Raw genomic sequence first — 14,119 nt, forward strand, 5'->3', positions numbered from 1 at the left:
TGAGCCTGAGAGGTCGAAGTTGCAGTGAGCTGTGATCGAGCCACTACACTCCAGCCTAAGTGACAGAGTGAGACCCTGTCTCATTTTAAAAAAATAAGCAAACAGCATCAATTAAAAAACCCAAGGGTTTTAATTGGCTTTTCTCTCAGGAGTGTTCTGAGGCTTAGATGATGTGATGAATGTGAAAGTGCTTTAAAAAGTAGAAAGTGCAAGGTAACTGTAAAAGGCTGATGTCACTGTCTCATGCCAAGCAACTTGAAGTCTGTGCTGCCTTCTGCCATCATAATGCCCTTGGGACAGTGTGAGCCAGTCATTCTCCTAAGCTGTTACACTAAAAATAGTGGAAACATCTGTGTGCAGAAGTTTCCCCTCATCAGGGAACATCACTCCAAGGCCAGGATATGGAGGCCTTACTTGTTACAGAGAAGAGGAGAGTGAGTTTTCTTTCTGAGCTGGTAGACACTTTTATGTTGGATTTCAGGGCACAATTTTCAGTGCTTGAGGAATGTACTGTTATCAGCAGGACAATAAAATCCTTGAGTATGTTGTGCTTAGGGCTTAGGACAGAGTAATATTGGGGTAGAAGTCATAGATGGCAAAACTGATTTGAAAACGTTTTTTAAGATTAAAGGCTCTGTGATTGTTTGCTTGTCTTTTAAAGGGCCGGATGCCTGGGTGTGAATCTGATTGGTGCCAACCGAGTGGTGGTGTTTGATGCTTCCTGGAACCCTTGCCATGATGCCCAGGCAGTATGTCGGGTATACCGTTATGGCCAGAAAAAACCCTGTTACATCTATCGACTTGTGGCTGATTACACTCTTGAAAAGAAGATCTATGACCGTCAGATTTCCAAGCAGGGCATGTCAGGTGGGCCATCTTCCAGACTTCAGAGAGGCACATCTATACAGGCTACCATCCTTTTAGTATCAAGGGTGGGAGAGGAGGAGCAGGATATGTGAACAAAGGCAGGCTTCGAATCATAGAAAGCCAACATTTCCTGCTATCTCATTCCGATTCAAGTAATTGTTTAAAAGGTGATTGACCTCAACTAGTGTAACGTGAGTTTAATGATAACAGCCAAGCTCATTATACAAGTTTCTCTTATATGATGTTTCCAATATCACCAGGACCTCAGACTTAGTCTTTGACTTTCAGATATGGGATGACTTTTCATTATTATTGACAGTTATGCCACTTCTGTCTGTTGACCTTTACAGTTTTTAATGCCATGTGCTGACTTTCTCCATGACTTTATCCTTCTAGATCGGGTGGTGGATGATCTAAATCCAATGCTGAACTTCACCCGGAAGGAGGTGGAAAACCTACTGCACTTTGTTGAGAAGGAGCCAGCTCCCCAAGTTTCCTTGAACATAAAGGGGATCAAGGAGTCAGTCCTGCAACTGACCTGTCTGAAGTACCCTCACCTCATCACCAAGGTAAGAACTTGGTATGCATGCAGTCTCCAGAATGGCAGTCTCTCTGTCAAGGGAGGCTTGTCTTGTAAGCTTGTTTTCTTCATCTGAGGTGATGTTTCATGCAGGCTACTTGGACTCAAGGGCTTCTCTTTCTTGCCCCATTCAGTGCCCCTCCCTGCCCCCAACCACTTACCCGCTCCCCTAATCTGGTCCTGGGAATGCTAAGGTTAGCCATATGTAATAATTTGGCCAGTGTGAGTCGTCTTAGCAGAAAGCGGGGAAAGTTCCGAAAATGTAGTCTGTTAATACTCTGAACTCCTGCATTCTTTTGATAGGGAAGGCAGGCTTAGATGCCTAAAGCTGGTACTAGGTTAGAGTTATAAATTATACTCTTGACAGAAAGACATAAACCTCCTGTGTATTTCTGAGCAGTCTCTTGACTAGTGCTGGAGACAGCCAGCTCTTTTCTTGGTTTTAAAGTAAGGCTCATTATCCATCAGCCATATTCATAACTAAATCAGCATCCTCCTGTGTCCCCAGGAGCCTTTCGAGCATGAGTCATTGCTCCTCAACCGAAAGGATCACAAGCTGACCAAGGCTGAGAAAAAAGCAGCAAAAAAAAGCTATGAGGAAGACAAACGCACATCAGTCCCCTATACCCGCCCATCGTATGCGCAGTATTACCCTGCCAGCGATCAGAGCCTGACCAGCATCCCCGCCTTCAGCCAGAGAAACTGGTGAGTCGCTGAAAGGGGAGGGTTTGCTGCTGGGCCGGGCACAAACACCTTTCAACTTGTTCATATTTTAAACAAAGGCAGAGCCTACAACTTGTTCCTTGGCTGCTGTGAATTGACAGGCTCTGCTCTAGGGTGGGTGTGAAAGCAGTTCAGTAGCCCTGATGTTTTAAATGGTTCTGGTTTTGACTGCCCTAGCTGGAAGAGTGAGCTGCTAGCCTTGTGACCCAGGAGAGTCCTTCTGGACACCTGGGTAGGAGTGGGGGATAAAACTTCCCAAAACACAGAGGCCCAGCCATTCCACACAGGTGCATCTTACCCCTAGCACATTAGTCCTAGGCTTCACTTAGCAGTGATGTTCAAGGATGAAGACTCTGTTCTCTCGGATTACAGTCAGGGAATCCTGCTGCTCCTAAGGGGATTTCATTCTTAAATGGAGTGACTGTGTCATGATCGGAACAAAAAAATTTGTTTTGAGTACAACATCTAGACTTGTTCAGAATATTAACAGAATAGAAGCCAACTGCTAAGCAGAGAGAGAGGCTCCTTGTAAGATAGTACAGAACAGTTAACTAGGTTTAATTTTTTTTTTTTAATTTTAAGACAGTGCCTCACAGCTCTCACCCTTCACTTACTGATCAGATCAGCTACCTGATTCAATAGTTTCTATTTTTAATTATTTGATTATCTTGATTAAAAATAATTATTTTACTTGATGGGAACAGATTCAAATTTTCTTTTTCTTTTTTGAGACAGGGTGTCACTCTGTTGCCCAGGCTGGAGTGCAGTGGTATGATCACAGCTCCCCACAGCCTTGACCTACTGGGCTCAAGCGATCCTCCCCACTCAGCCTTCTGAGTAGCTGGGACTACAGGTGTGCATCACCAGGCCTGGCTAATTAAAAAAATATTTTTTTTTGGTAGAGATGTCTACTATGTTGTCCAGATGGTCTTGAACTCCTGGGCTCAAGTGAACTTTCCATATCAGCCTCCCAAAATGTTGTCATTACAGGCACGAGTCACTGTGCCCAGCCTAAAATTTTTTTTTCTTATTAAGATCCTCTCCATGAGTACCCAATGTTTAGGGAAAAAAAAAAAAGATCCTCATGTTAAAAACAAACAAAAAAACTTGACAAATTTGGTTCTAGAGGAAATGAAATTTTGCAAGTTTTTGAAAACTTGCCAAATGAGTTTCTGCCCACTGGTCTCATGTAAAGTTTTAGATAAGACACTGATTTTTAATGAGTGGATTTGTTGCCTTTTTTTTTTGGTGGGGGGGATGGAGTCTCACTCTGTCGCCCAGGCTGGAGTACAGTGGTGTGATCCCAGCTCACTGCAACCTCCACATCCCAGGTTCAAGTGATTCTCCTGCCTTAGCCTCCCAAGTAGCTGGGATTACAGGTGCACACCACAATGCCTGGCAATTTTTTTGTATTTGTAGTAGGGATGGTGTTTCACTATGTTGGCCAGGCTGGTCTCCTGAACTCCGGGGAACTCCGGTGATCCACCCGCCTCAGCCTCCCAAAGTGCTGGGATTGCAGGCGTGAGCCACCACATCCAGCCATTTGTTGCTTTTTTTTTTTTTTTTTTTAATAGCAAATTGAAGATGCTTTCAAGTAGAAAGTCACTGTTTTGCTAGACATGGTAGCACATGCCTGTAGTCCCAGCCTCTTGGGAGGATGAAGTGGGAGAATTGCTTGAGTCCAGGAATTGGACACGAGCTTTGACAACATAGTGGGACCCAATCTCAAAAGAGAAAGTCACTCTCTTTTATAACTTTCAGACTTCATTTCTGTCATTTCCCAAGATAGTATTGCTTGGGAATGGTCTCTTCTCTTTTCCTCCACCCCTCCTTTTTTTTTTTTTTCTGTCTCTCTCTTTTGGGCTTTTCTGTGTAACATCAGGAGTAGACTAAACCTGAGCCTAGTGAGAGAAAAGCCACATGAAGAGAAGATGTGACAAATAGTTCAGGCTGGCTTTAAGGAGATGTCAGCTTTGTTTCTGGCTTAGCTCTGGCCCTATGGAGGCACCAGCTTCTTATAGCATTTGATGAGTTGTACCATGATCCTGCCGAGGTTTTTTTTTTTTTTTTTGAGACGGAGTTTTGCTCTGTTGCCAGGCTGGAGTGCAGTGGCGCAATCTTGGCTCACTGCAACCTCCGCCTCCTGGGTTCAAGCGATTCTTCCGCCTCCCTGCTGAGTTTTTTATCCACATGGGTACATGCGAGGAACACTTCCTACCCAAATTCTTAGTCTTAGCCCCTGCAGGGTATGGGACATGGTCTGGGTTTCTGTCACACCGATACCTGACCAGGGCCTCTAACTCCTGCCAAACCATTCTAGGAAGACATTAGGGAAACAGGCCAGATAGCACAAGTCTGGGGCCCATCTGGGAACTTGGAGGTCCACAGGGACCAAGGGCTGCTCAATGGGGCCCTTAAAAACCTAAGAGCAATGTGATTAAGGAGTCTTGCAGACCAGCTCCAACAGCAGAGTGGTATAAAAGTGTTATTTTATGTGCCAATCTTTAGTCAGATGAGGAAGAACATACCAGTCCAAGGGTTCCCCCCGCCCCCACTAGGCCCAAAGACCAAAGATTCAGACTTCAGAAAGCTTGTAGGCAGGGACTTTTCAAAAATCTTAAATCAGTAAAAGCCTGTCTTTTGTACACAGTGCTTTGGCTGATGCTGCTTTTGTTGTCATCATGATTGGAGGGGCACTTTGGAGGTTGGGCCAGGCGGGAGCTAGGAGGAACTCAATGAAAAGTAATGCAGAAGAGAGAGAGGTGTCTGTATTACTTATTGGAAGAAAGTAAAGATGGTTAAAGTTGGGACAGACTATTTTTTCTGGGAGAAAGTAAAGAGGTTAAAGTTGTGGCATTACATGGCCCCCTTTTCCATGGGTGAGTGGGGAAAATTCTGCCCATCTCAACTTAGCATATGCTGTGGTCTGAAGAGCTTTTCCTGCCTTATTGCATCTTGACAGCTTCCTGACTTCCCTTCAGGGACTAACTCCTAATGTAGGTAGTCCAGATTCTAGAGGAGCAAATATTGTCTCCCATCTCCAGAAAGCATTATTCCACCAACATCTGATTCTCCTTAGACTTTGACAGACTTTTTCCCTCTGTCTCTTTTGCTGCAACTGAGTCCTGCCTTCTAGTCTCCTTTTGAGTTGACCAGACCCTGTGAGTTCTTCTGATTCTTCTCTGAGCAGCAACTGATGGTGTAGAATGGGGCAGTCTGGAGATGCTCTGTAGCCTTTGGAGAAAGGCAAGAGTTGTTCTGCCAAATTCTCTTAGTGTCCTTATCTTTCTCTTATAGGCAGCCAAATTTGAAGGGTGATGAAAAGCCTGTGGCCAGTGTTCGTCCTGTACAGTCCACCCCCATCCCTATGATGCCCCGGCATGTCCCACTTGGAGGCAGCGTAAGCTCTGCCTCCAGCACAAATCCATCCATGAACTTTCCAATCAACTACTTGCAGCGTGCAGGAGTCCTTGTGCAGAAGGTGGTCACCACAACAGGTGGGAACTCCTAGGTTCTGTTGTAGAGGTGCTGTCCCTTTTAAAATTACTTTGTTCATTTAGAAAATAATGTATTAAACACCTTTTGTATTTTTGGCCTTACTATCTTGGTACTGTTGGTAAAAATAGGGAAGACAACAGTTGCTGGTCTTGAGGAATTTGGATTCTAGTGAAATATCTTAAGAATAACAACACAGAACTGGGTTTTCTTGGATTTGGTGGGTGGTATAGACTCTGAGCACTGCAGGAATTGTGGAAATGTCACTGGAACTCAGGGTTGGTCTCAGGTTCTTATAGAGGTGTGAATATGCTGAGCCCTGCCTGACTGTAGAGCCATCTGAGTATAAAAGACAGCTGTCCACCTTTGTACATAATTAGAAGACCTGAATTGTCACTTGCCTCTTCCTTTTCGAGTTTGATATAAATTGAGCATGTGAGCTAGTCAGCAGTGGTGGGAGGTAGCCAACCCATCCACTCCAGGAGTTGGTTCTGTGATTCAGTATGATTAGGAAGGAAAACCTTTTATGATACTGTTTTTATCTTGTTATTTAGCAATATTTATAATATATAAATTTAATTTTGCCTTTTTTTTTTTTTTTTTTTTTTGAGATGGAGTCTTGCTCAGGCTAGAGTACAGTGGCATCATCTTGGCTCACTGCAACCTCTGCCTCCTGGGCTCAAGCAATTCTCCCGCCTCAGCCTCCCAAGTACCTAGGATTACAGGAGTGCACCACCATGCCCAGCTAATTTTTTGTATTTTAGTAGAGATGGAATTTCACCATGTTGCCTAGGGTGGCTCAAGTGATTCTCCTGCCTCAGCCTCCCAAGTAGCTGGGATTACAGGCATGCGCCACTATACCTGAATAATTTTTTTTTATATATTTTAGTAGAGATGGGGTTTTACCATGTTGCCCAGGGTGGTTTTGAACTCTTGAGCTCAGGCAATCTGCCCACCTTGGCCTCCCAAAATGCTGGGATTATAGGCGTGAGCCACTGTGCCCGGCCAATACATAAATTTTAATGAAAATGTCTTAATTGATTTTTCTAAGTAAAAAATTTGAAACAGATGAAAGAAAGAGCCCCTTATAATCTTATTATCTACTAATTCCTGAAAATACTCTTTCCCCGGTGTGGGATAATGCCAGCCAGGAAAAAGATGAGGCCATTTTTGGAGCCTAAAGTGATGTGGAGCAGATATATGCAAATAGTTTGGGGAGGAGGAAAAAAATACATAGAAACAACTATCTGAACTAAAACATTTTTCACACTAAAAACTATGAATTTCTAATTAAATCAAGGGAAATTGATTGCAGAGGTGATCAGCTCAGATTTCTGACAAGGTTCCTGTTTTCTTAGCATTCTTTGTTTAGATGATTGTGAAAGACCCTGCTTGCTTCACCTTCCTTGGTTCTGGATCTCTGTCCCACTGAGAGGCTGTAGGGAAACCAATGAAGAACTGGGGTAGATGTGGGACTTTGCAGTTTTCCCCTTCTCCTTCAGTCAGGCCCTGTTTAATCTAAATTTAAGATCTGTGTTTTTCCTAGATATTGTTATTCCTGGACTCAACAGCACCACAGATGTACAGGCAAGAATTAATGCTGGTGAGAGCATCCACATCATCCGTGGGACAAAAGGTGAGAGCCTGACCAAGGACTTTTCCCCTGCCTTTGGTTGAGAGTGCTGAGCTGATAAGAAGAATAAATGTATATGGCTTGAGCTAGACGGGGCATAGGAATCATCCCATTAGGATATCACATTTGGGAACTGAATGAGAAAATAGCATCTCTAGGAGCTTAGTGGAGTTGGGTTGAGCCCAATAGGATATTAGTCAGTGGTTTAAAAGAAGGAAATTAGGGTCCCTACATTACTGTATCCTGCCGTCATTTTTATGAGAATCTTGGGACAAGTAGATACAAGGAGACCAAAATTGGAGGGAAAAAGCGGTAGAATGGGTCATAAGCCTACATATTTACCCACTTGCTTGAAGCAGGGTGGGGGTCCCCTGATAGGAAATATATTGTGTGGATGAATTACACATGGGTTGCATGGTAGAATTTTTGCATATGGTAATTTTAAAAGTTCACATCTGCCTCTGTCCTCCTTACAGAGGGATATGAGATTGGTGGAATAAAAAATATGGACTAAACAGTGTTGAGACACAATCTAAGCTTGTTTTTTCCACCTCTTTTCTGTACACACATCTACCAAGCCTGTTTTACATATTAGCCTTTAAGCCTTATCATTGTGTGAGGCTCTTTGAGGCTTTTTATTCAGTAAGGAGATTTTGCCCTAGCCTCTATTGGGTTAGAGTACCTTTGAGGTTAGGGAAAAAGTGCCATGAAATACCCAGAATCACAGACAACACAATTCCCAGCCTCCTTACTGGATTCATCCTAGTCTAAACCCAGCCCCCTTTACTGCTCTCTTCCTAGTGTATAGCAGGGGTCAGCAAACTCTATGTCCCATGTGCCAAATCCAACCTGCTACCTGTTGTAATACCTGCAAGATAAGAATGAGTTTTACATTTTCAATTGGTTGGGAAAAAAAATCAAAAGGGTAATATTTTGTGACATATGAAATTATATTAATTTCACATTTCAGTGTCCATAAAGATTTATTGGAGCACAGTCATGTCTAGCTATTTTTGTGTTATAGCAGCAGAATTGAGGAGTTACAACAGAGACCATATGGCTTACAAAGCCCTTATAAAAACTATCTGGCTCTTGTAAAAAAGTTTGCCAACTCCTGGCCTAAAGGCAGCACTAACATTCGAGGAGGTTGATCAAATGACATACCCAAGGCTGAAGAGAAGATAGATTAGTGCTTTGTGGGAATAGAATGCAGGTCTTTCTTGGATTATTCCTACTAGGGGAGAGAGTATATTGAAGCAATAAGCCTCCTTCCTCCCAGATCAAGAGGAGGACCTGGGCCAGAGTACCTGGGAACATAGGATGCCAACTTCTTCCCTTTCGTAGCACCTTATTTATTTCTCCATTGCATTTAACCCTTCCTGATATTTCTGGTGTAAGTCTGTCTCCCTCTCAATAGACAAAGCTCCATGAGACAGGGCCTTTTTCTGCCTTGTGCATTCTAGTGTCTAGAACAGTGCCTGGCACGTGGTTGTCATGTAACTGATGTTTGTGAAATAAATGAATAATTATGAGTCCATAGCTCAGTCACCCCACTCCTTATTTCAGGGTTCTTGGGAGATGGTATATTACCTAATCGTATAGCTATGTACAAGCCCCTGGCACATAGCCTGGAGTTTCCCAGCGTTGACTGTATTGCATTTCTGCTTCTAACTGTCTTCCTTATGTCTGTTCTTAGGGACGTACATCCGTACCAGTGATGGACGGATCTTTGCTGTCCGGGCAACTGGCAAACCAAAGGTTCCTGAAGACGGTCGAATGGCTGCCTCAGGTATGATGGCTTTTACTTTCCAAACAATATTTGTTTTCTTTGTTTTGGTTAGGTATTGTAAATAGATAATATGTACATGGTTCACAATTCAAAATGTACAGAAAGGGGTAAAGTGAAAAGTAAGTTTTTCCTCCATCATGGTTGCAGCCATTTATTGCTCCTCCTTGGAGGTGGTGTTCTCATTGTTTTTTCAGAGATATTTTCTACATGGTACAGGATTGTGTGTGCATGAGAGTGTGTGTGTGCGCGCGCACATGCACAATGCATATATAATATGTACATACATTTTCTTTGTATTTTTTTTTTTTTTTGAGACAAAATCTTGCTCTGTCACCCAGGCTGGAGTCTAGTGGTGCAATCTCAGCTCACTGCAACCTCCACCTCCCTGGTTCAAATGATTCTCCTGCCTCAGCCTCCTGATTAGCTGGTGCGTGCCACTACGCCCAGCTAATTTTTGTTTTTTTTTAGCAGAGATAGGGTTTCACTATGTTGGCCGGGCTGGTCTCAAACTCCTGACCTCAAGTGATCCACCCACCTTGGCCTCCCAAAGTGCTGGGATTACAGGTGTGAGCCACTGTGCCCGGCCAATTTTCTTTTTCTTTTTAAAACAAATGCTAACATACTATAAAATATTACTTACTCCTTTTTTCACTTACCAGTAATACCTTATTCCTTATCATATATTCTAGAAATGTTTCATTGAAGGTTTGTACAGGATGAGCTATAACACAATGTATCAGCTAGTTCCCTGTCACCATACATTTTGATTATTCTACTCTACCATCACTGACAGTGCTTTTTCACAAAGGTGGTTATAATAGGATATGTTCCTTAAAGTGGGATTGCCAGGTCAAAGGGTATTATTTGTGGCACATGAACAATGTTAAGAACTCTTGCCAAGTTCCCCTCAGTGGGAGTAGTTCTCAATTATCCTCCCACTCCTGAGCTAGAATGTTAGAGGGCTAGAATGCTCTTGTTCCCAGCTTTGTACTATGGAAATTTTAAATTTTCATACATACAGAAAAGTTGAAAAATAGCACCATGAGCACCCATATACCCTGCACCTAGATTTAATGATTGTTAGTTTTCATAAACCTTCTTTCTCTTCCTCCCTTTTTATTCTTTGAGTCATTCAAAAGTTGAAGACATCATATCATCTTTTTCATCATGTCATTTTATCTCTAAATATTTCAACATGCATCTGTTAAGATTAAAGATATTCTGTTCTTAGCCACAATATCATTATTACACTAAAAGAAAAGCGCTAACAATTCCATAAAATTACCTAGTATTCAGGCCAGAATTGATGTCTTTCATAGCTATGGATTTTGTTTTCTTTTTAAATCAGAATGAACTGCTTTTTAGCTTTATTTTCCTCTTTCTCCCACACTGATCACTGTCTCTTACTGCCAGAAAATGCCCAACTAGTTTTAAGAATAATCTCTTAGCGTTTCATATCCCTTATCTCATAGGATTTACTTTGGGTTTCTGTATTCTTTTCTTTTTTTTTTTTTTTTTTGAGATGGAGTCTTGCTCTGTCACACAGGCTGGAATGCAGTGGCACGATCTCGGCTCACTGCAACTCAGGATCTCCGCCCCCTGAGTTCCAGCAATTCTCCTGCCTCAGCCTCCTGAGTAGCTGGGACTACAGGCGTCGGTGCCCAGCTAATTTTTGTATTTTTAGTAGAGATGGGGTTTTACCATGTTGGCCAGGATGGTCTTGATCTCCTGACCTCATGATCTGCCTACCTCGTCCTCCCAAATTGCTGGGATTACCGGCGTGAGTCACTGCGCCCGGCCAGGATTCACTTTGGTATAGTTTTATAGTTTGGGGAACTGAGGTACAGAAAAGTTATATGCCTTGTCATGGATAGACTTGTTTCTGGGATCAAAGAATTTCTTTCTTTGTGACTGGAAAAGGTTGATTGGGTGATGTTGTTTAGACATCAAACGATTAGAATTTTGGGGACTACAAGACAGGAATTTTTTTTTAAATGAAGTTTTCTCCTCTACCCTTCTTCTGTCCCTGGCCACTCTGGTTCTCAGTTACCTACATTTTGTCCCCAGGTTCCCAGGGACCTTCTCGTGAGTCCACAAGCAACGGCAGACACAGTGCCTCATCACCCAAAGCCCCCGACCCTGAGGGGCTGGCCAGGCCCGTCTCTCCTGACAGCCCAGAGATCATCAGTGAGCTTCAGCAGTATGCAGATGTGGCTGCTGCCCGGGAATCCCGTCAGAGCTCCCCAAGCATCAATGCCGCCCTGCCTGGCCAACCAGCCCAACTTGTGGATAGCAGTGCTATTCCTGGGACAGCTCTTGGAACTGAGCCTCGACTAGGGGGTCATTGCCTCAATAGTTCCCTCTTGGTGACTGGCCAGCCCTGTGGTGATAGGCACCCAGTGCTGGACTTAAGGGGCCACAAGCGAAAGTTGGCCACACCACCTGCTGCCCAGGAGTCGTCCCGCCGGCGGTCCAGGAAAGGTCATCTGCCAGCCCCTGTGCAGCCGTATGAACATGGGTATCCAGTGTCTGGCGGGTTTGCCATGCCACCTGTCTCCTTAAACCATAACCTCACCACCCCCTTCACCTCCCAGGCTGGGGAGAACTCCCTGTTTATGGGCAGTACCCCCTCCTACTACCAGCTGTCCAATTTGCTGGCAGATGCCCGCCTGGTGTTTCCAGTGACTACTGACCCTCTGGTGCCAGCAGGCCCCGTCAGTTCCTCTTCCACGGCTACCTCAGTCACTGCCAGCAACCCCTCCTTCATGCTCAACCCTTCTGTGCCAGGGATACTACCCAGCTATTCACTCCCATTCTCACAGCCACTCCTGTCCGAGCCGAGGATGTTTGCGCCTTTTCCTTCCCCTGTCTTGCCCAGCAACCTTTCGCGGGGCATGTCTATCTATCCAGGCTACATGTCCCCACATGCAGGCTACCCAGCTGGTGGCCTCCTTCAGTCCCAGGTGCCTCCATTTGACTCTCATGAGGTTGCTGAGGTGGGGTTCAGCTCCAATGATGATGAGGATAAGGATGATGATGTGATAGAGGTCACTGGGAAATAGCTGGGGAGCCCCTCCCCACCTCACTCGGGGCCCCCAGCAGGTTGCCCACCAAGCTGGAAGGCAGTGATTTGGACTTTTTGAGAGAAGGACACTTGGCAGGAGGGAAAAGGAAGAGAACAAAGGAGGGTGGTTAGCCATAGTGGCAGAGCTCTATTGCTGTTTAACAAAAGAGGCAAAAAAAAAAAAAAAAAAAAAAAAATTCCAACAGAGCAGCAATAGCGGGAAATCAGGGACCCAAAACAGGGATGGAGGGGCAGTGTAGCCTCTTTTCCTTCCTGCCTTGCTTATGCTGTCTGCTTGCTTGCTCGCCCATCTGAGTGTAGAAGCGCACATCCCATTTCCGTCTTTGGGAACATTCTCTCCCAAGAGAGCTGCCTTACTGGATGACTTAGCTTGGCCTGGGGAGGGTAGGGAAGGGAGGGAGAATGAGTGATAAAAGGAGGTGGGCAGGGGAGCAGACTGTGATCCCATGTGAAGTGGAGTTTTTAGGGGGTGGGAAGGAAGCTGACCAGGTATGTGTGTTTGTGAGTATGTATGTATGTTTATGTATGTATGTACATGTATGGAACAGAGCAGGGGTGAAGGTGGGAGGGGAGGGAGGGAGGGAAGAACTAAGAGGGAAACTGAAAAATGAATTTATCTTTCTTTAAATGGAAATCAGAGTTTGGTGGTTCATGGCACCTATTAGTGTGAACATCAGGGTGAGCCCAGAAGAGCCATGGAAATCACAAGTTTCCTTCTGGTTGGGTGAAGAGAAGGCCCAGCTAACTCAAGTCCCTGATTTTCAGAGCCACATTTGTTTGAGAATTTGGGGGAATTCATGAGAGAAAATGGGCATTACCAATCTATGTCTCTTAACCCTGGTGGTTATCTCTGAGCAGCTCTCCCTTTCCAGCGTGGAAGGTTGTCTGTGTGCAGAGGCTGGAAGGGAGAAGCACTGCAGTATGTGAGTGAAAGCTGTGGCTGGAAAAGACATTTTTCATGGGTAGAACTGAGCCCCCAGCTGCCTATCCTGGTAGTCTTTCCTGTTCCTTTCCTTCCCCTTTAGAGAGCTCCATGTTAATTTATTTCTTATGGGCAACTATTTATTACTTGGACTTTTCATACGTCTTGTTTATTTGGGGGTGGGGTTGAGGGAGGTTAGGGGTGAGGAGAGTTAGATATAGGCAGGTTTTAAGATATCCCAGACCCCATAGCCACTGGCGAAACAATCCTGGATGGATGGTAAATTGACCAGGGAAAGAGTTAGTTTTGACCAAGATTTGGATTAAACAACTGTATTTTCAAGAGATGGCTTTTCAGGAAGATCAGGGAATCCTGAGACTGGATAGTTAGTGGAGGGAGAGACCCATTCCACAGAAATTGAAAGTTGTGATCATGGAGTTTGTAATTGGGAAGTAAGAGATCCCCGATTTGGAGCTGTGTCCTGGGATGACCTTAGAGGGTGGCTCTCTATGCTGAACAGAGAAGCTGTGGATAGGTGGTTGCTGGGTTGAGGGACTATTGATTTCTTGTTAGGAAATGTCTTTAGGTGCTCCATGTAGGCCTGGTGTCTGCTGCCTCCATCTTTGAGGGAACACGGAGGAGCCCTTTGTGTGTAGGAGCCCTAAGTCTGGACTTTTTGTTAAAAGAGCATGCCAGTGACATGGTGGCTCACACCTGTAATCCCAGCACTTTGGGGGGCCAAGGCGGGTGGATCACAAGGTCAGGAGATCGAGACCATCCTGGCTAATATGGTGAAACCCCATCTCCATTAAAAATACAAAAAATTAGCTGGGTGTAGTGGCACAAGCCTATAGCCCTAGCTACTTGGGAGGCTGAGGCCAGAGAATCGCTTGAACCTGGGAGGTGGAGGTTGCAGTGAGCCAAGATCACACCACTGCACTCTAGCCTGGGCGACAGAGTGAGACTACGTCTCAAAAAAAAAACAAAAAAACACGCCAGTCATTCTGGGTCTCCTCTTATTGCCA

General features: G+C 44.5%; 1 protein-coding gene across 2 annotated transcripts in view; it reads left to right on the top strand.

Moving 5' to 3' along the window:
- RAD54L2 (RAD54 like 2) overlaps positions 1–13,378 on the top strand; it is a 110,995-nt gene extending 97,617 nt beyond the window's left edge. For both annotated transcript variants that reach the window (XM_012460624.2, XM_012460623.2), the window contains exons 16-22: positions 662–867; positions 1,264–1,436; positions 1,956–2,152; positions 5,468–5,667; positions 7,212–7,301; positions 8,995–9,087; positions 11,155–13,378. In XM_012460624.2, coding sequence (XP_012316047.1) covers positions 662–867; positions 1,264–1,436; positions 1,956–2,152; positions 5,468–5,667; positions 7,212–7,301; positions 8,995–9,087; positions 11,155–12,149 — 1,954 coding nt within the window. In that variant the 3' untranslated portion in view covers positions 12,150–13,378. The remainder of the gene's footprint in view (positions 1–661; positions 868–1,263; positions 1,437–1,955; positions 2,153–5,467; positions 5,668–7,211; positions 7,302–8,994; positions 9,088–11,154) is intronic.
- The last annotated feature ends 741 nt before the right edge of the window (positions 13,379–14,119 follow it).

Source organism: Aotus nancymaae, unplaced genomic scaffold (genome assembly GCF_030222135.1).
Source record: "Aotus nancymaae isolate 86718 unplaced genomic scaffold, 86718_ANA_hifiasm-v0.15.2.pri h1tg000067l, whole genome shotgun sequence".
NCBI classification, from domain to species: Eukaryota; Metazoa; Chordata; class Mammalia; order Primates; family Aotidae; genus Aotus; species Aotus nancymaae.